Source organism: Lissotriton vulgaris, chromosome 2_1, assembly GCF_964263255.1.
Source record: "Lissotriton vulgaris chromosome 2_1, aLisVul1.2, whole genome shotgun sequence".
In the NCBI taxonomy this organism is placed as follows: Eukaryota; Metazoa; Chordata; class Amphibia; order Caudata; family Salamandridae; genus Lissotriton; species Lissotriton vulgaris.
The window spans coordinates 93,615,082-93,636,958 of NC_141687.1; the positions used below are offsets into that span (position 1 = coordinate 93,615,082).

The 21,877-nt window shown below is 44.8% G+C and overlaps 1 protein-coding gene across 1 annotated transcript in view; it reads left to right on the forward strand.

Annotated features, from left to right (window-relative positions):
* The first annotated feature begins 13,478 nt into the window (after positions 1 to 13,478).
* Positions 13,479 to 21,877, forward strand: part of RAP1GAP2 (RAP1 GTPase activating protein 2) — a 1,533,685-nt gene continuing 1,525,286 nt past the window's right edge. Inside the window, exon 1 of the mRNA XM_086954529.1 lies at positions 13,479 to 13,854. Within this exon, the coding sequence (XP_086810655.1) occupies positions 13,811 to 13,854 (44 nt within the window). The 5' untranslated portion in view covers positions 13,479 to 13,810. The remainder of the gene's footprint in view (positions 13,855 to 21,877) is intronic.

Genomic DNA, 21,877 nt, shown 5'->3' on the forward strand with positions numbered 1-21,877 from the left:
TCCCCGGGCCGCCGGCCAATCAGAGCGCGGCCCGGGGGAAACGTCATCGGGCCAGCCGCCTATCAGAGCACGGCCCGGGGGCGGGCTTCACGCGGGGTCCCGGGCTGCGGCGGTGAATACAGGGGAAATTGACGAGGGCCCGGCTCCCTCGATAAGGCAGCCAGGGAGGGGATAACGCGAGGTAGGCACTCGCTGGGGTTGTAGAGCCTCGGTAGCACGAGGCAGACGCCGGGTGGGCACCGATCTTGTTGGATATAGCGCTCCCAGCGCGAGGGCACGAATGAAGCGCCCCAAGGCGCTAGGCCAGCAAGAGAGTGCTCCCGAGCACTAGGAGCATAGATGAAGCGCCCCAGGGCGCTAGGACCGCAGGGACGCGCTCCCACGGGCTAGAGGCATGAAAAGCAGAAGCCATAGGAAGTCCAGGGAGTCCGTAGTTCAGGCGCAGGGCAGGGCCCAGGGGGACACGCCCTTCCCTGAGCCCAAGCAGCAGCACGACCCAGGCAGGGTCCCAAGCAGGAAGAAGAAGAGAGAGAGAAGAGGGCCCACCCTCCTTTTATACAGGAGCTCCCTTTGTCTCCAAAAGGGGCAGGCAGGGAGAGAACCAGCCAGAACTGGTTATAAGGAATTTCAGGTTACTGGCCAGGCCAGGGACACTGGACGCACCCCAGGGGGGTGGAGCCAGCCTGGTGGGGGAAGGCCCGGCCGGCTTCAGCCAATCAGGCGCTAGCACACCTACTGCACACACACACCAAAGTCTAGAAGTGGCACTTCCCTTCTAGTCACACACATGCCGCATACATCATCTTGTAGCATTCAACCTCACGAGTGCATACATACCAAACACGACCCGGCACGCCCCACGCATCAGGAACTACCAGAGCCACTTACATTCCCCATGCATGCCTATGGGAGGCAGGTCTCTCTCACCACACACACACTCAGAAGGGGAATCACCATCCCCCGGACCCATATAATAAGCACAAAACTTCAGGGGTGGACCTGCCAGACGGGCCAAGTCCAACATGAATGCAGGGTTCGCCATTTGGGCCTGGCTACCTGATACCAGCAGGGGTCAAGGGAGAAGTTATTGGTGTGCTGCTGGGTGGCTTCTGAAGAAGAGGCAGTCACATTAATCACTGCGTTCAGAATTGACTGGTGGAGAGCAGAGGATGCAGCTAGTAAAAATACAGACTTGTTTAGGACATATTGCTGGACAGGTACTGTCTTGGGGTCACTAGTGCACAACTCTTCCTTATTAAGACCAGAAGTAGGAATAGTTATCCTTCGGAAACCTGTGGAAACTGAACAGAATCTCAGAAACCAAGATGTTGGTAAAGGGGGAACTTGAGTAACTGCTATATACAATACTGCAGTAGAGGTGGGAGAGCCATTAAATTAACAGGGAAAGCCTAGCTAAGGATCTGTCTTGGCTCTAAGAGCCCGGTTTGTCTCTAAGAGCCCAGGCCAGAGAACAAAAAATAAAGAATTGCCTAGAATTACACAGTTTGGTCAAGAGGCCAACCCAGGATTGATCCCAAGTTTTCTGGTCTCACATTGTGCAGTTCAGCAACTAGATTGGTATCCCTTTTTAGCTCTGTTTTGATTTAAAGATCAATGCTTTGTCTTTCGTTCTTGGTGCATGAGGTTGGAGTGTTGGGTAGCAGGCAGAATGCACAAGAATGGTCACCCCATTTTGGCCTCAGGGGTTCAAGAAGACCTTGAGCTGGGCCAGTGCCACACATCAGGCTTGAGCCTTCAGTTGTTCAACCACCTCTACACTTTACTCTGGGGATTCAGTGTCTGAATTTAGCTATAATGCTGCTGCCAGTGAGAGACCTCTTTTATATGTGAGGATATCTTTGCTTCTATGGCTGATGATCAGGGGCATAGGTTCGGAGGGGTTTGGGGGTATTACACCCTCCTTAATAAATATACTCTTTAATAGGTGGTTGGGTATAGGCGCTTTCAGTCGGGTATGGTGAGGTGTCCGTCGGATTTAACCAGAAATTTCACATTCAAACAGACAAAAAAGCACACACACACTGTTTTGAAAGTCATCAAAAACTTTGCTTATTTTACAAAATATGCTTTTTTTTCTCTCTTAGCACCCCTACCAACCTGCATTCCTCTTCCTTTCCCTGGCCCTTAAGCCTCTCTCATGCACCCTGCTTATAGTATAATATATTTAACATTATAGACCAGCATGATTGTTGGAAAAGCTGAAACTCACTCTCCACTCCCCCACAATCTTCCTGACCAAGCTATGCCTCTGCTGATGACCTTGTACCTATGCTGCATGGTATCCAGACATAATATCAATTCCAAAATATAGAATAGCACTAATATCGAAGTCAAAATATAGAATGGACAAAATATCGAATGGACAGAATATAGTGGTGAAAAATATCGAATTGAAGGTAAGTAATGTAATATCGATTTTTAAAATATATAAAGTTAAAATATCGAAGTATATAATATAGGTATTAAGATATATCGAATTTTTTATAATATCGAATTTTTTAAAGTGTTTTTTTATGTTATGTTATTTAATTTTCGCATAATTTAATTCTGTAGCGGGTTGTGGGCTTATAGGGGAATAGGGTGGGAAGTAATTTAATTGTAATTAATTAAATATGTTAATTTATTTATTGGTATTTATTTAGAATTAATTGTTAATTAATTATTAATTTGTAATTAATTAATTAATTTTTAATTGTAATACATTTTTAATAATTGATTAATTGATAATTATGTTAATTTTATTAATGTATTTTCCGTAGCGGGTTGTGGGTTTATAGGGGAAAAGGGTGGGAAGTAATTTAATTGTAATTAATTAAATATGTTAATGTATTTATTGGTATTCATTTTGAAATAATTGTTAATTAATTTTAAATGGTAATTAATTAATTTTTAATTGGTAATTAATTTTTATTAATTGATTAATTGATAATTATGTTAATATAACTCATTTATTTTCCGTAGCGGGTTGTGGGTTTATAGGGGAATAGGGTGGGAAGTAATTTAATTGTAATTAATTAAATATGTTAATTTATTTATTGATATTTATTTTGAATTAATTGTTAATTATTTATTAATTTGCAATAATTAATGTTTAATTGGAAATTAATTTTTATTAATGGATTAATTGATAATTATGTTAATTTTAATAATGTATTTTCCATAGTGAGTTGTGTGTTTATAGGGAAATAGGTTGAGAAGTAATTTAATTGTAATATAAATAAATCATTTTTATTTATTTATTGGTATTTATTTTTAATTTATTGTTAATTAATTGTTAATTAATTTGTATTAACAGGAAAATAATTTTAATACCTAATATTTATTTGTATTTTTAATTGATTAAATATTACATAATTTTAAATTGGTAATTTATTTTATTGATTTTTATTAATATATTAAATCTTTACATTCCCTCCTGTTAAACTCACTAGAGTGGGAATAGTCATTTTTATCCCTACGCTATGCAACGCTTTCCCTACTGTTGCACTCTCTGGAGTGGGAATAGTAATTTTTACCCCTAATAATGTATTTTCCATAGTGAGTTGTGTGTTTATAGGGAAATAGGTTGAGAAGTAATTTAATTGTAATATAAATAAATCATTTTTATTTATTTATTGGTATTTATTTTTAATTTATTGTTAATTAATTGTTAATTAATTTGTATTAACAGGAAAATAATTTTAATACCTAATATTTATTTGTATTTTTAATTGATTAAATATTACATAATTTTAAATTGGTAATTTATTTTATTGATTTTTATTAATATATTAAATCTTTACATTCCCTCCTGTTAAACTCACTAGAGTGGGAATAGTCATTTTTATCCCTACGCTATGCAACGCTTTCCCTACTGTTGCACTCTCTGGAGTGGGAATAGTAATTTTTACCCCTGCGCTATCCAACGCTTTCCCTACTGTTGCACTCTCTGGAGTGGGAATAGTAATTTTTACCCCTACGCTTTCCAATACTTTCCCTACTGTTGCACTCTCTGGAGTGGAATAGTAATTTTTACCCGTGCGGTATCCAACGCTTTCTCTACTGTTGCACCCTCTGCAGTGGGAATAGTAATTTTTACCCTAAGCTATCCAACGCTTTTCCTACTGTTGCACTCTCTGGAGTGGGAATAGTAATTTTTACCCGTACGCTATCCAACTCTTTCCCTACTGTTGCACTGTCTGGAGTGGGAATAGTAATGTTTACCCCTACGCTATCCAACGCTTTCCCTACTGTTGCACTGTCTGCAGTGGGAATAGTAATTTTTACCCCTACGCTATCCAACGCTTTCTCTACTGTTGCACCCTCTGGAGTGGGAATAGTAATTTTTACCCCTACGCTATCCAATGCTTTCTCTACTGTTGCACCCTCTGTAGTGGGAGTAGTAATTTTTACCCCTACGCTATCCAAAGCTTTCCCTACTGTTGCACTCTCTGGAGTGGGAATAGTAATTTTTACCCCTGCGCTATCCAACGCTTTCTCTACTGTTGCGCTCTCTGGAGTGGGAATAGTCATTTTTACTCCTACGCTATCCAACGCTTTCCCTACTGTTGCACTCACTGGAGAGGGAATAGTAATTTTTATCCCTACGCTATCCAATTCTTTCCCTACTGTTGCACTCACTGGAGTGGGAATAGTAATTTTTACCCTTACACTATCCAACGCTTTCCCTAGTGCTGCACTCACTGGAGTGGGAATAGTAATTTTTACCCCTACGCTAGCCAACGTTTACCCTACTGTTTCAGTCGATGGAGTGGTAATAGTAAATTTTGCCCTCCTGCTATCCCACGGTAAAAATATTCTATATTTGTTATTAATATTATGTTTATATATATATATTTATATATATATATATATGTGTTAAATAATCAAATTGTATGTTTATTTTTTTAACTTAAATTAATTATTTAATAATTTTAGTTATTTAAGTATTTTTAAGTATGTTTTAGTTAATTATAGTTATTATTTTATTAATTTTAAATTACTTGTAAGACATTTTAAAAAATTCAATATTTTGACTAACTATATATTTTTTTTGATATTTTTGATTCAATATTTTTGTACTTACCTGTTTGTAGATAGGACTTCGATATTTTTGCTTTCTATATTTTATCTTCGATATTTTGGGTATTCTATATTTCTGTATTCTATATTTTGTCAGTGATCCGCTGCATAAGCTGTCCATGCTCAATGTATGTGAGGGAAACCTGTATTGTTTCTCACCAGTTCAGTATGTGGTTGATGGTCGTGAGGGAAGTTTGTACTTCTGCCTGGTGCAGTACCTGTTTTATGTGTGGAAATCTTGCTATGCAGGTGAGTCAAGCATGCACCTGTACACCTCAATGCTGTTCCTGTCACTTGTACCAAATCTGAAATGATACTTGTTCGTTGTGTCTAAAAAAGGTGCTAAATGGTGTTGCCTGGTGACCCACTTGTTCTATGCCTTTGAAGGAAGATTGTAGTGGCCCTGCAATATCACACTTGTTCCATGTCATTGAAGGAAGCTTGCACTAGTCCAGAATACCACACTTGTTTTCATTTCTTTGAAGGAAGCTTGAACTAGTCCTGCAGTGCCACACTTGTTCCATGTCTTTGAATGAAGCTTGCATTGGCCATGCAGGACCAGATTTGTACCATTTCTCTGAAGGAAACTTGCACTTTCTCTGCAGCACCACACTTGCTGCATGTCTTTCAGGGAAGATAGTAATGCTCTTGACCTGTGCGGTATGTTTTATGTGTGTGTGATTGTACTTTCCATCCAGGTGATGTATATTTTGAGATATGCACATCTTACTCTGTAAATATAGCTTAAGTCTTTCTTTACAAATATGCTAAACAAATGCTAGAATACTGCGGCCTTCTCTTTCCACCTGTACCCCAACAGGTCTGCTACTAGTTAAAATGACCAAACATCTGAAATATGCAATCAGACTAAGGACTTTAGCACTTTGTTACAGGAAGTTGCCTGTCATGATACAGTTTGAACTTAAATGCTCAATAAATTCTTCAGGACTAGAAGGTCTCATAGTTGTTAATTATACATCAGGGATACATTACTGCCAGTGCCACTGTAAGCTTACTACAAACACCCCATTGCATTTCAGGGGCACCAATAGCAACATCATTCCTTTCAGTTTCTCTGTTGCTGCTCAATGTTGCATGCGCCTCCTCAGGGCCTCGGCCTTCAGAAGAGGAGGGAAGAAAGTAAAATCCTAGGGATGTCCTTTAAGTCATGCTTGCGCCTTTCATTTGAGGCAATTTGGAGGGACTGAAGGCTGTGTCTGGCCACTGCTTGATGTGCTAGGCCCTTGGCTGGGACTGGTCATCCTGAGCTGTTTCTTGGCATGTGGGACTGTGAGCCATGTGGAGATATGGCCATGCTGGCTGTATCTGGGAAGATGACTGCTGGAAACCTGATGCATCAAGGCAGTACTTGTGGCATATATTGGCGGGAAACATCCTTTACGACACAACTTTTACCACCCTGTACCTTTACAACGCAAGTTTTTCAACGCAAGTCATTACAACAACTTGCACTGGGGGTCGCTCTAGGATAGGTAATAGTTTAATTACTATCCAACACCTTCCCTACTATCCACGGGGACTGGAGTTGGAATAGTAAATTAAACTATTCACTATCCAGCATCCCCCAACGCAAGTCTTTGTAACGACTTGCGTTGAAAAACCTGCGTTGTAAAGGCATGCGTGGTAAAAGCATGCGTTGTAACAACGTACATCCATATTGGCTGCATTCATGCCATATCATGGCAATACCTCAATTAATATTTATGTATGGTACAAAAATCGATTTGTGAATGCTTTAGAACCCTATTGCATTATTTATGAGTTTTGCATTTAATGTTTACTATTTCATATTTCATATATAGTTTATTTTTTGGAGTTCAGTGGTGTCTCTACCTTGATGCCTGTTGGTGACATGCCAACAGTTTCTCTAACATCATATGGATCAAAAAGTCATGTAACTTACTGTGATGTCACTTCCTGTGAAGTCATCAGCAGATGAACATTTCGATGATATCACTTCTGCTACCCTGGCATTTTTTTTACTTGACACCCATGCTCTCTTATGCCATCATCACGCCCATTCTCTTCTCTTTCCTAGTGAGTGGAATGCCTGTGTTAGGACAGGATAGCCACCATAATACACAACTGGGAGGTTTTTTAGGTATTCCAGAATGACTAGGCGCACAACCTGAGTGACCTCAAAGTAAAGGTAACACAAAATAGTCAGTATAGGCAATGAGGCGAGCGGTAATCCCTCACAACCGCTCCGGGATGGACCAAGGAGATCCACACAATATACAAAAGACAACAGAGCCCCTGCACTATACAATGTCAATCAATTCTTGGCCTCATAAGTGTTGGGCGAAAGTACGTTAGTAAGAGCACCCGGTTGGGGCGATATATGGAATCCTGTATTCGGATTTCCAAAAACGTAAGTATTCACTTTCTGCGTGATTTGATGAATCTCGATTGTTTACAATTCGAGCGGTGACCGGGAGGAGAAAAAAGTAGTAGTAGTGGTAATCAGGTTGCGCTGACAAGTTTGATACCAAACTGAAGGCGGGTGCACCTCGTTGGTACCGTTCTCCCTCTTTAGGCTCCCGGCGCGGGTTTCGAAATATCGCCCCAACCGGGTGCTCTTACAAACGTACTTTCGCCCAACACTTATGAGGCCCTGAAGATTCGCAGTCTGTTCCCTGCGATGAAACACGTGTTGGCCTATGCAAAGGAACAATAAACTGAAATACTACACCAAGAACAGAACGTTTCTTTGAACTGATATATGTCATTTGATGTTGTTTCATTCTCGAAGTTTTGACTGAAAGTTTTGATGTGCTTAATCAACTTCCACCACCTCAACTGACACCAGTACTACCAAGAATTGATTGACATTGTATAGTGTAGGATAGCCACCATATTTTGTGAGCGAATTTGAGGGCTGTTCGGTGTGAACGCAGGAGTAGTCTTCTCTTTTGAGAGTGTAGTGTGCCACGCACTCACCTGGTCCCACCTGCAGAGACGACACTGGAGTCGATGCTGAACTTCCAGTTCCTCTCAGGAGACCCAGGGACGAGACTCCTAAATCATGCACTGTCCCCCGGGGGAAGAGGGGTAGGCACAAAATTAGAAAAGAGAGACTTGTGGTACTGGATCTGCTCAGTGACTGTGCATACTGCTTAACAGGATGCGTTGCTTCTGAGACCTGTGTTTACGAAGGTAGGGGTGTCTGGTAGGTTGTGAAGATGCAATACTCTATCAACCACAAGAAAAGGCAATTACCATCAGTGCACCTGCAGGCTTTTAACAGACACGGTCAATGCATGACATACACTTACATGCTTATTCTACAATAAGGCGGGAAAGCAGGATAACGAGATTCACCAATAGGAAGCTGAGCCAGAGGAACAAAAACTCAAATACTATTTGGAGCCTCTGACACTCCCTACATAAAACGCGGAACACAGGGTGGAGTTCAGGCACTCCCAAGGCTACATACAAAACATGGGTTGGAGGTTCTCACACTACCAAGGTTACTAGGAACACAATTTAGAGCTATGACACTCCCAAGGTATACTAGGAACATTGATGTTGGTACAAGGATCACACATGAGTCAAGCACTCTGTGGAGAGTTCTCTTGGCTCTACTGTTCATCAGAGAAACAGAGAGAAAATTCTCCAATCCTTGTATAAACACAGTTCAAAGGCCAAGGTTGCAGGAAAGGCCTGGAGCAAGAACAATGAAGGAACTGGAGGAAAGTCACTGAGAGGAAACTTGAACAAGTCTAAAAGTCTTGAAGACGCCAATACTCCGGCCTGCTTACTACTATGAAAGGATGTTGCGCACTTACCTGATATCAAGTACTTCAACTAAGTTTGAAGAAAGTCTCGAGGTATTGACTCAGGAAACCGCAGAGGAACTGGAGTAGATGAGCAGGAAGCAGAGATGAAGGATGCGTTGAGGGAGCTGGAGCCAAGGGAACCAGCGGAAGAGGCTTAGATCTGAAGCTGGGAAGTGTGAGGCCCAGGTCTGATCAATTCCTAAGGTTAGTGGGTAGGAAGGAAGCTTGTTCCACAGGGAGCCTAGGCCAAGCAAGAGCTTGGATTTGGATGTGGTTTATGTAACATGTTCGGGGTCCAATCACAGGCGTAATGAAACTTGAGGGTGCCGCCCTGCAAGGTACGTGGAGGGGCCCCCTCTGGACTCAATCAGGAGCCCTCCGACCAGAGTATTGTGATGGTGCATGTGGCAGTCTGGAAGGTTCTCCAAGACTCCTGAAGGAAATATGTGTTAGTACACTGGCTTAAACCATACAGGAAGAGCAGGTGCAGACTAATGGATGGAATCAACCAACAAGAAATTTGTCAAAACGCGCACAAGGGAAAAACATACCAAGACCCTTGTAACAGCGGGTGCAAGGCAAGCCATTGGTTCAATTGTTCAGGCTGAATGGAATCAGGGGGTTTGGAGAATGTTTAGGCATGCCATACGGCACCTTAAAGTTTACACAACACAGAGTCAAGGGTAAAGGACACTTGTGGTTTGGGGAATTACACTACACTGAATCAAGGGTAATGCAATCAATGGTAAGGGGAAAGAAACTCAGGCGAGATATCACAGCGTGCCATAAAACACCACAGTGGAACTCGACATGAGCCCTGCATGCAAGGGCGCAGGAGGGGGTCGTGACACAGGGCAAGTGGTCTAGAGGGGGAAAGTGGTGCCTGTGTGAGTGCAGCATGAGGACAGTGCCTTTGTGAATGCAGCAGTATTAGCGTTGGGTCCCTACTTGTTATGTATTTTTCTGCATGCACTTTACAAGGGCCAAACCTATTGGCTTTGATAATGCTTTTAGGGTTATGGCTTTGACTTGCAGAAATGCAGTGCAGGGAGTGAAAGTACAATAGTGTCTATGAGAATGATAGTGAGTTTTGATATGGCAGATGCAGACTCTGTCGACGGAGGTTGAAGAGTGTCTGGACAGCTGACAGATCTCACCCTGGTGCGGGGGGCCAGTTTCTTTGCTTGCACAGGGACCCATGGCAACCTTGCCTTGCCACCAATCTGATTGTGTGTCATTGGCTCCCAAAGGGAATGTTTAGGTTTACAATGCAGATAAAAATATACAGGCTAAACAGAGCCTTTTCCAAAGAAAGGACCAGAAGCCAAGAAGCGATGTGCGTTAATTTACTGGTAAGTGGTCACATGCGCCACATTCAGGAGACAGGACTTTCTGGTAAACAGCACTTTGCATTCTGGGACTTGTAGTTTCACTTTTAGAACTGCAACTATGGCCTCAAAGCTCCTCCTACACAAAGTGCTTCTTTCTATAAAGATAAGACTGGCTGAAGGTATCCTGTACAGCGGCACATACCTTGGAAACCAGGATATACAATGTGTTTAATAGGTAGTTCTGTAAAGAATTGCAGCAATGCATGCACCACTGCAGCTGAAGGGAATCAGCAATTTAAAAAAACCGAATAATTGCTAGGATACAACCAAAGAAAGCATGATCTTCAGCTAACAAGCAAAGCTCTCGCAAACTGAGGACCAGAAGAAGGGAGCAGAAGAGAGAATTCAGATTTATCTGATAAATGTATATTGAAAAATAAAAAGAGGGGTAAAGGCAAAGACTAAACGCAAATTGAAATGCAGAGCCAATTCACCTTGCTTTCTTATTCAAAAATGTAAGTGAAATAAGCTATCTTATCAATTAAATGTAAGGAATTGTATAATTACTGGAAAATCAGAACCAGGGTGGGGTACAATTTAAAAGCTTTCGAGACAGCCAGAGCTTTCAGACAGGCAGCTAGGTGAACCTGAAACCAAGTTAGGGTGCACTAGCGCCCAGCTCTGAAAGAGGTAATACGTTCCTTGTCAGCACTGAGGGCCAGGCCTGGAGAAAATGATGCTTGTTTCAGTCAGTCAAAATAACTTTATTCGATTCTTAAGAATTATAAAAGTTTACATGTATACATAGTATAGTTCTTAAAAGAAATCCTATACAAAAAGACTGTCACAAAATACATGATCAAGCTTTAAAAATTTAAGATGTCAACACATATATCATCCTCCAGCATCATTCTAACTCCCACTGCAAAAATTTCATAATTAATCAAATTAATTCATCATATTAGTGTTCCACACATGAATATTAAATAGATAATGCTATAAAATTATTTAAAAGCTTCATTTCATATTATGATTCATACCGTTTCCTAATTGTTAAGGCAGTTCCAGTAAAGTTAAGCATGGCAAGACAGATAGCAGCAGTAGATAAAGAACGTAAGAAATTAAAACGTTCCAGATCGGAACAGGGTCTAATATTGTGCAAAACAGGTTTGATAAAACGTGTCCTTAGATCTTTATAGAGATTACAGAACAATTCAAAGTGCATCGTGCTTTGTTGGGCTAAATTGTTGCACAGACAGGGAGTTAGTCTCTCACACCAACTCACCTGTTTGGGGAAAGCCACAAGAAAGTGCAATGTGCAGAGCCGAAATCTAGTCATAAGGAAACGTGAATGAACTTGGAGAGTAAAGGACAGATAAAATTGCGGCTGATTTGGGCGTCCATCTACACAGTTGCGTGTTTCACAATCCCGACTAGACATACTTATTTCAGCATAATGGGAATTTTTTATCATCAATTTCATATTAGGTTGAATACAGTCGGGATTATCATAATAATGCCCTAACCCGATCTTGTAAAGATTTTCTTTGCCATATCGGAGCCAGGGAATGGCAAGAGCCTTTTCGAGGGACATCCGGTCTCTAAAAACACTCATTGAAAATTATAAGTCCTCTGATGTCTACACTTTTCCCCAGAGGATAAATGGTGCAATATTTATTCTATCCCTTACAAACACCACTTCTAGGTGACTAAAAACATCGGAGGAACTAACAGGGATCATTAATAATCTTTTTTTAAATGTATTTTCCAGGATTTGTAGCTGGTTGCTTTTGTGATGTCCCCATACTCCTGCCCGAAAGTGGCTACTGATAAACATTTAGATTTGTATTGGGTTATCATCTCCGCTACTGGCTTATGTCCTAGCTTACAAGCAAAGCGGAACAGTCCCTCCACTGTTCTGCTATAGTGTTTTGGACTCTGGCCACAATCAGTTGCTCCCAATTTAATTTGTTATTAAAAACATTACCTAAATAAGTAAAAATGGGCACCTTGTCTATTATTTTGTCCTTCACCACAAATTTCTTTGTTTTCGTTTGTTTAGGACCACACAGCATAATAAAATGTACTTTCAATTCTAATGCTCACATAAAGTCAGATGCTTGTTTCACATAACATCTTATTGCTCTTCTGAGACTGCCCCACACTCTTGAGCCTGCAGGACCTTCAGAAGCTTGAGGATTACGACAGTCCACCCTGGCTGCCACCTCTTGTGATGGTTCTGCCACAACACTCCTAATAAAAACATGTCTCTGTGCTGCTCTTGGTAAAATCCAAGGAATCCACAACACCTCTGGATCAACAGAACACAGCACACCTAAAGGAAAAAATATGTATGTTCACATAGCACCTAATATTAGCAAATAAAGAGCCTGCTTTGGTGAACAAAAAAAACTAAGGCACTTCAAGTGACAAGAGAACTGATTTTAAAATACAAAGAAAAGCATGTTTTTTTCTACATCGAACAGACCTGTGCAGTGAATGACAGTTAAATGACCTAATTCATTTCCATTGGGCAGTCTTTTTACCATTAACGTAAAAAAAGAAAATACTGCTGCTGTGGATAGACATTGGTGGAGCCCATGCATGATCTAAAATTGTAGACAGAAACCAGTCCTCCCTTGGACCCCTAAGCGAGCAACACTGCTGATTGACAGGAGATTCGAATTAAAAAGAGTCTCAACGTTAAAAGAGTCTTCTCTCTCTTGGAGCAATCCTGGTTTCATATGCAGAGGGGTGTGTAGCTTTTTTCTTGAATGACAGCAGAATGAACCCGAGGCTTAGGTCTGTTGGGAGGGGATTTCAGAGGTTTTTACCAGAGCCAGTGAGGACTTGAATTCAGGAGTTTCCAGGTATAAGTAGTTTTACGGCATGTTGGCCCTTGCTACAAACTCTCTTTGCCCGTGAGTCTGTATTTCCTAACACTGTTAGAAACAACCGGGTCATGGGCATGTTTCTTTCCTTTACTTGCAGAACTCTTGAGAGCCCGAGTTTCACACAACACAGAGAATTAGAAAATGCAGCGATGCGTGACAGAAAGGACTCCCAGTAATAATAGCACAGAAGCTGTGCCAGAAATGTGAAGTTTCCTCTTTTTAAATACACAATTGATTCAGTGTTAGAAAAGGGAACTCTGGAAAAGTGGCTGTGGGTGGGCGTCCTGCTTCCGAGGCTGGTGGTTTGACTCTGACCTGACCCCAGCCCCACCCAGCTGAAGGACAAGCTCCCGAGCGCCAGGTCACCACACACTCCAAGGCGTGAGAGCAAGATCACGGGTTTGCGGCCTGGAGTGAGGGAGAGAACAACAGATCAAAAACACCGATTTACTCCTCCTCAATAGAAACATAGTCAGAGCCCTCATCAGCGATGCTGAGAGGCCGCGCCGCGTGCAGCAGGAAGTGGTGAAGAAGGCCCTTCACCCAAGACTCAGGCTGACGAGGCTGAGGCGGCTCTTGGCGCAGCTCCGTGCGCAGCGGTTGAGCTGCTGCTCCTGCCTGCACCTTGCAGCCTCTGGGGATCTCTGGAGGCCGGCGACGGGGGTCCCTGCTGAAGGCTCCAGGAAAAAAAGAAGCCGCCACAATGTTTCGACGGAAGCGCAGCGTGTCTTTCGGCGGCTTCGGATGGTGGGTGCTTTTATTTCCCTTGCGTGTTTTATTCCTGAGTTTGCCTCACCCTCGTGGGATGTGGCGAAGGTGGCTCACAATGACATGTTATTAGGCACAATTTAAAATATACTCCTGCCATTGTTAGCAGTTTGAAGTGGCACCTCTTCTATCCTTGTTTGCAGCATTAGATGGAAATACCCTTTCTCTTTTACTATATGGTTGTGTATTTATTTTATAGCTCATCCGTTGCCTTTTATTTATTCATTTATTTAATTGGAAGTTTTGCAAAGTGCTTGGCCTCACCTTTCAGTTACCAGTTACCTTATCAGTGCCAGAGCTCAGAAGACCTAACGTGTGTAATTCAGTGCTTCATTTGTAAAAAAAAAAAAAAAAAGTGCCAGGGCTCTCGTCAGGAGGCCACTGCAGTTTGCACCACACATTGCCCCTGCCATGGATAGTAACAACACAACTGCTAACTATCACACTCTTACAAGTGTGACAATCCAGAATGATCCAGGCTCTCAAAGCTGAAAGAACGGCTTGGGCAGCAAGTAATAGTCATTTTTAATACATATTTGTGAGAAGTTGGCCTGATAGGTAGTGTTTCCAATTCTGGAACCACTGGTTATCAGTCCAAACAAACCCCAAAGATGTCAGGTTGTAAGTCAACCTTGTAGACAAGCTATCCTAGTGGTAGCATGGACTAAGCAGCCTTAAAGGCTTAACTTAAGAGGTCGTGTTAAGCGAGCTTGTTTTACCACATACAATCCTGTAATCAAATGAAAGGACACCACACAAGTATATATTATAAAAATATATGTATTTATTACTAAATTACTCCCCAGTACTCTTTATGAGGAAAGGGGGCACAAGCGTTAAACCAAAAGCACTGTTAAACATATAAAGTTGGCACAATTATGGCTGAGGGCGGGGGGCCACTCAGACCATATATCAAAAAAGTGGTATAAGTAACACTTTACGAACAATGGTTAGGCCTAGGGCCTAGAGATTCGCTGGGAGCAGTCAGGACAAGCAATGAAGAAGTCGGGAGTAGCCCACAGGAGACGGATGCAGCACGGAAAGTGCAGCGCGCACCAATGCACTGTCAATGGTGCGTAAAAGTCAGTTATAGTGAATAAAAAGATACTTCCGCTGAACCTAGGAACACAAAACTTTAGACACAGACCCTAGAGGTGTGTACCAGTGTAAAGACACCGGCGTTGCAAAGTTACCTCACCCACAGGCCGTGGGTGCACAGGGTCGAAGTGGCGTCGGGTTCTGTCACGCAGGTTCTGGGTGCTTGGAGCTGTTGCAGCTGCAGGCGCTGTGAAGCAGAAGTGTCCGGTGCGATCCAAGGGTGGATCGATGTAGAAAAGTACCTGAAAGCAGAGGGGACAGAGTCTGGGTCACTCAGCAGTGACCAGGGTGGAACCAGGACGGAACCAGGCAATGTCGGGCGCAATCAGGCGGTTGTCGATAGGCTTCTCTCCGCTGTCACGTGGGCTCTGGGGCATCTGCGACGTCCAGGAGCAGGTCACGATCTGTCCCACGTAGGCTCTCGCCGTCAGCACCGTCGGCTTGAAGATTGTAGCAAACAGCACTTGGCAAAAGCAATCCACGCGGAACTGGGAGATTGCTTATCACTCGGACCAGGAGGGTCAGAGTGGGTGCTCCTTTTCACAGGAGCTGGTGCAGATCTGGAGCAACCAGAAAAGCAAGTCGTATTTCGAAGTTCGTCGGCACAGGGGCCACAAGCCAGCTGGCAAGTGACCGGGCCAACGCGTCGAGCGCACACAAGCAGAAGGGCCCCACGCAGCACTCGTCGAGTGTGGAGGGGTGAGCTTTGGTGCAAGTGGAGCTCGGGGCTGGGGCTTCTCAAACCCCGGTGTACAGCTTCGAGGGTCACTCGTGGGCCGCACGGTCAGCGTCTCGTGGCCTTTTCAAGATGGCGTGCCCCACGCTTCCGGTCGCCTCCACGGGTCTCAGCTCTGCAGGGACTGTGGATCGGGCAGGTAGAAGGCAGGCAAGCTTGATCTCGTCGATCTCTGTCGCTCGAGTTCCGGCGGGAACTGCAACAAAGCAAGGGTCGAGGGCTGGATGGTGCCTGTTTGCACAGGGTGGTCACTCCTTGACCACAAGGGAGATTCTTCAGTCTTCTCACGTCGTGTAGAAAGTCGAAGGGTCCAGATTTCGTTTCTTATGTTTCTTCAGGATGATCTGAGGTCCGTTGGGACTGCTCCCCCTCTTATTCGAATCTAGGGGGTTGGACATCCTGCTAGGTCCCCTCCTATGGGTGGGACCCAGGAAGGGGGTGGTTACACCCCTCTCCTTTGATCCTGGCCGCGCTGGGACAGGGGCTGTGAGGCCCCAGAACCGGTTTGGCCGGATCCTGCAAGGGGCAGCCTTGTGCTCCCCAGGCAGTGTCTGGTTTCATTGAAACCTCCCTACTCCAATCCACTATCTCCTGTCTGGGGTGGTTTGACACCGCCCTGTGACAGGAAACTCTTTGTCCAGGCCTCCTCTGCCGGGTTTCGGTCAGCAGCAGGAGGTCAGACCCGTGTCTGTGGCAGGGGCATCCATTTTGTGGATCTGAGGCTCATTTTAAATCAACCGCGTTTCAGTAAAGTAACATGTCTTCTCCCTCTAGAAGGGTGGAATGCTATCCCCGTCGCCAGAACTGGCGAGGGGATAGTATTCCAATTCGTATGACACCTTACACGACATGTTTTGATAAAGCCAAACCAAAGTTGCTATATAACCGCGAGGATTATAATGCGCTTAAGAGTATATGGTATGGCATTATCCCGGATCAGCTTAGGGAGTTGTTCCCGACAGCTGCAGACAGGCTCAGCTCATGCCAGAGCACCATCTCACATAAAAACCACGCACTCTGCCTCCAGGATTGATGAGGCCTTCCATAGGAGTGGCTTACAGGCTATATATGTGTCCAGATATAGGTTTAGATATAGGTATACTATATCTAAGCAAGGGGTGATTACACCCACTTGCCCCAGCTGAGTGATCAGCCAGTTGTGTCAATTTAGATAGCCAGCCAGGGGTGGCAAAAGATATGCTGCAGCCCCTGGTAGGCCTTGGATGCACCTATGCCCTGGGCACCTATAGTGCTCTGTACAGGGGCTGATAAGGTGACCCAAGCCAATCTAGTTATGCACCTAGGGTACATGGAATCCAATTTACAGAGAGAGCAGATAGCCTGGGGCCCTGATTAGCAGGGAACCAGGCCAACTAAGTCGAAAACCAGCTAAACACAGGGCAAAAAATCTGGGGTAACCATAGTCAGGTAGCCACCTTCCTACATAACCCCCCCCCAAACGAAAGGAGATAAGGCTATCCTTGGCCAGGTAAGCCTTTATTGCCTGAGTGGCCATATAAGGAAGTACCTGCACTAGCATGGGTACCCCCTGTCTCATGGTCCACTAAGCAGTCCCTCACCCTAGGGGTATTAGAGGGTCTCCACCATAGGGAATCACTACCTTGGGTGTGTTTATGCAAAGTTAAAGGCTGGTTTGGATATGGAGTATTGAAGTGAGGCTCCACTATTTTTGGGCTCAACTTCCTCCAATTATCTTCCACCATATGTGCCTTTCTTTCTTCAACTGAGTTGCACTGAGCTCTCAGGGTCAACCTCTGGCTACCTAAAGCTGGAGGCTGGGTCCCTCTGTTTGGCTTGCTGGAGGGACAGTTCAGGTTTGGGCCCTTTGGGTCCCAGGTTTGGCTGTGCCCAACAGAATCCATCTGTGGGAGGTCCCTAACTATTTTTAAGGGGGCTCCCTCAGGAGTTTTTAAAGTTTTCACCTTACTAGGCCTACTAGTTTTGGTGCCCCTAATCTGTTGACGGGGGTGCTTTATTTGACAGGGGGCCCTCTGGGTCTCACTGTCCTTCTTGTCCTCTGCAGCCCTGGGCTGACTAAGGCAAGGTAGAGAGGGGCAGGTTACCTGCTCCAGACTGGATCCCACCTGAGAAGGGTCCACTGCCATCAGAGGCTCTGTCAGGCCAGGCCTTACAACCTCTGGGGCAGTTCCTTCATCAGGGGTAAGATCAGTTCCCTGAGGAGGCTGATCCTGTCCTACTGTCTGGTGAGGGGGAGATTTCTCTTCCTCCTCCATGCTCTCAGTTTGGGTGGAGTGATCCATCATTTCAGGCTTCACAACACACATATCTGTTTGAGTTTGGGCTGTGGCCATCACAGCCCCACCAACCTTTTCAGGAGGAGACTCAGTTTGGGTTTCTGCTGTTATCATAACAGCTTTGCTATTCTGTCTTGGAAGAGCTTCTGGTAAAGATGGGGCAGAGAGTTGCTCAGCCCTACCAACCTTTTCAGGAAGGACATCTTGAATTGGGGCCATAGCCAGTACAGCCCCACTAACCTTTCCATTGGAATTTACCATTCTAGAATGGATTTCCTGTTCAACCTCAGCCCAGGCTGAGATTTCCAAATCATTACCCAGTAGACAGTCTACAGGCAAGTTTGGTGACACTGCCACTCTCTTTGGGCCAATGACACCTCCCCAGCTGAGACTTACTACTGCCATTGGATGATTTGTTTGGATACCATCAATGTTTGTTACCTGGTATGTGGCACCTGGTAAAAGTTGCTTAGAGGGGACTATACAGTCAGCCACCATGGTGATGCTAGCCCCTGTGTCTCTAAAAGCTTCAACCTTCAAACCATTGATGATTGGTTCCTGTCTATATTTGCTCAAGGTATTTGGGCAAACAGAGAAGTTGGCAAACCCCATGCCAGTCTCATAGACAAGATCATTTGGGGATGGGGACCTGGATAGGCCAGGGTCCCCTTGGGCTCCAAAAGTAAACCCACCCAGATTCCTGGGTGTGCTCCCACTTCCTGGGGGATTACTGCTGACAGTAACAGGAGGTGTTGGAGCTGGCTTTGGAGGTATGTTTTCTTTATTGCCATTCTTGGGACAACAGCTGTCTGTTTTGTAATGCCCAACCTGTTTACAGGCATGGCAATAAGGCTTTTTCTCTGTTGAAGAAGTGTCTTGGGACCCACCCCCCTTCTTGGAGTTTTGGGGCCCTGGGGAAGTGTTTTCTTTACTTTTATCCCCACCCTTATCTTGAGGCTTGGTAGACTCCTTCTTCTGGTTATTGTCCTGATTCTTAGGCCTAATCCTGGTTCTGACCCACTTATCTGCCCTCTTTCCCAATTCTTGGGGAGAGGTCAAATCTGAGTCCACCAGGTGCTGGTGTAAGAGCTGGTTCTGACAATTACTAAGGATCTGCTCCCTCATAATCAAATTATACAATCCTGTGAAGTCATGTACTTTGCTGCCATTTAGCCAACCCTCCAGAGCCTTAGTTGCACAATCAACAAAATCAGTCCAGTCCTGAGTCTGTGTCTTCTGGGTATCTCTGAACTTTAACCTGTACTGTTCAGTGGTTAAGCCAAACCCATCTATCAGAACACTCTTCAGGACTTTGTAATTGCTGGCATCCTCATGTCTGACAGTGAGGAGCCTATCCCTCCCTTTCTCTGAAAAGGAGTACCATAAGATTGCTGCCCACTGTTCCTCAGGAACCTGCTGTACCATGCAGGCTCTCTCCAGAGCAGTCATCCATTTGTGGATGTCATCCCCTTCCTGATAGGGGGGCACAATCTTTGTCAGGTTTCTACTATCATAGGACCTGGGTTTCTCTTTAGGAATTTTGCTGCCACCAGTGGCATCTAAGCCACACAATTTTTTCTCTCTTGCTAAAGCAAGTTTAGCTTGAGCCAAGGCTACCTCTTCCCTTTCTATTTGGAGTTGGACAGCCCTCATTCTGGCCCTATGCTCTATTCTCTGGGAGGAAGTCATTCCTCTTTGAGATTCTCTTGAGGCACTAGAAAGGTGAGAGTCCCTTGACAGAGATCTCTCCCTTCTATTACCTGGGAGAATTTGGTTATGAGATCTGGAGTGGTGCTGGCCCCCTCCATTCCCATGTAGGTCCAAGTTGGCCTGGTTAAGCCTGGCAACCTGTACCTGGTTTCCCACCTGATCCTGATCTTCAGGCTCTTCTACATCAGAGCCTTCCTCTGGGTCTTCCTCTTCCTCCTCTACTCCTTCTTGAAGATCCTCATTCTCAGGGGAGTTTATCCCTTCCTCTGTTTCTAAGGGAGTCTGAATCGCCTTATCTAGGTCATCCTTTTCTAGGAGAGCTATTAGGGAAGGAATGGTAGGGCCTCTGCCCTTTTTTAGCCCCCTGGCTGTGCACAAGGCACTCAGGTCTTTGTGGCTAAGGTTGTCATATCTGGATGTTGTCCCTATAGGATCAACTATTACAGGAGCAGAGCCTGAAGCTCTACCTGTATCAGACATGACTGCTAGTGAGGTGTAAGTGGTGCACTTACCTACACTAAGTGGTTTCCTACTGTACCTTGCTAGTGAGTTGTAGTCAGGGTGTGCTAATCCCTTTACTCTACAACTACTAAGTTCAGTAGAACTTAATATGCTAAGCTTTTGATTTATATGTACCTAGAGGTACTTGATGTGATCTTTCAATTTGATAAAGATTGCAATGGTAAAACAAACAGCAAGCTCAAATCCGCACCGCTGCACACCAATGTGAGAAGTTGGCCTGATAGGTAGTGTTTCCAATTCTGGAACCACTGGTTATCAGTCCAAACAAACCCCAAAGATGTCAGGTTGTAAGTCAACCTTGTAGACAAGCTATCCTAGTGGTAGCATGGACTAAGCAGCCTTAAAGGCTTAACTTAAGAGGTCGTGTTAAGCGAGCTTGTTTTACCACATACAATCCTGTAATCAAATGAAAGGACACCACACAAGTATATATTATAAAAATATATGTATTTATTACTAAATTACTCCCCAGTACTCTTTATGAGGAAAGGGGGCACAAGCGTTAAACCAAAAGCACTGTTAAACATATAAAGTTGGCACAATTATGGCTGAGGGCGGGGGGCCACTCAGACCATATATCAAAAAAGTGGTATAAGTAACACTTTACGAACAATGGTTAGGCCTAGGGCCTAGAGATTCGCTGGGAGCAGTCAGGACAAGCAATGAAGAAGTCGGGAGTAGCCCACAGGAGACGGATGCAGCACGGAAAGTGCAGCGCGCACCAATGCACTGTCAATGGTGCGTAAAAGTCAGTTATAGTGAATAAAAAGATACTTCCGCTGAACCTAGGAACACAAAACTTTAGACACAGACCCTAGAGGTGTGTACCAGTGTAAAGACACCGGCGTTGCAAAGTTACCTCACCCACAGGCCGTGGGTGCACAGGGTCGAAGTGGCGTCGGGTTCTGTCACGCAGGTTCTGGGTGCTTGGAGCTGTTGCAGCTGCAGGCGCTGTGAAGCAGAAGTGTCCGGTGCGATCCAAGGGTGGATCGATGTAGAAAAGTACCTGAAAGCAGAGGGGACAGAGTCTGGGTCACTCAGCAGTGACCAGGGTGGAACCAGGACGGAACCAGGCAATGTCGGGCGCAATCAGGCGGTTGTCGATAGGCTTCTCTCCGCTGTCACGTGGGCTCTGGGGCATCTGCGACGTCCAGGAGCAGGTCACGATCTGTCCCACGTAGGCTCTCGCCGTCAGCACCGTCGGCTTGAAGATTGTAGCAAACAGCACTTGGCAAAAGCAATCCACGCGGAACTGGGAGATTGCTTATCACTCGGACCAGGAGGGTCAGAGTGGGTGCTCCTTTTCACAGGAGCTGGTGCAGATCTGGAGCAACCAGAAAAGCAAGTCGTATTTCGAAGTTCGTCGGCACAGGGGCCACAAGCCAGCTGGCAAGTGACCGGGCCAACGCGTCGAGCGCACACAAGCAGAAGGGCCCCACGCAGCACTCGTCGAGTGTGGAGGGGTGAGCTTTGGTGCAAGTGGAGCTCGGGGCTGGGGCTTCTCAAACCCCGGTGTACAACTTCGAGGGTCACTCGTGGGCCGCACGGTCAGCGTCTCGTGGCCTTTTCAAGATGGCGTGCCCCACGCTTCCGGTCGCCTCCACGGGTCTCAGCTCTGCAGGGACTGTGGATCGGGCAGGTAGAAGGCAGGCAAGCTTGA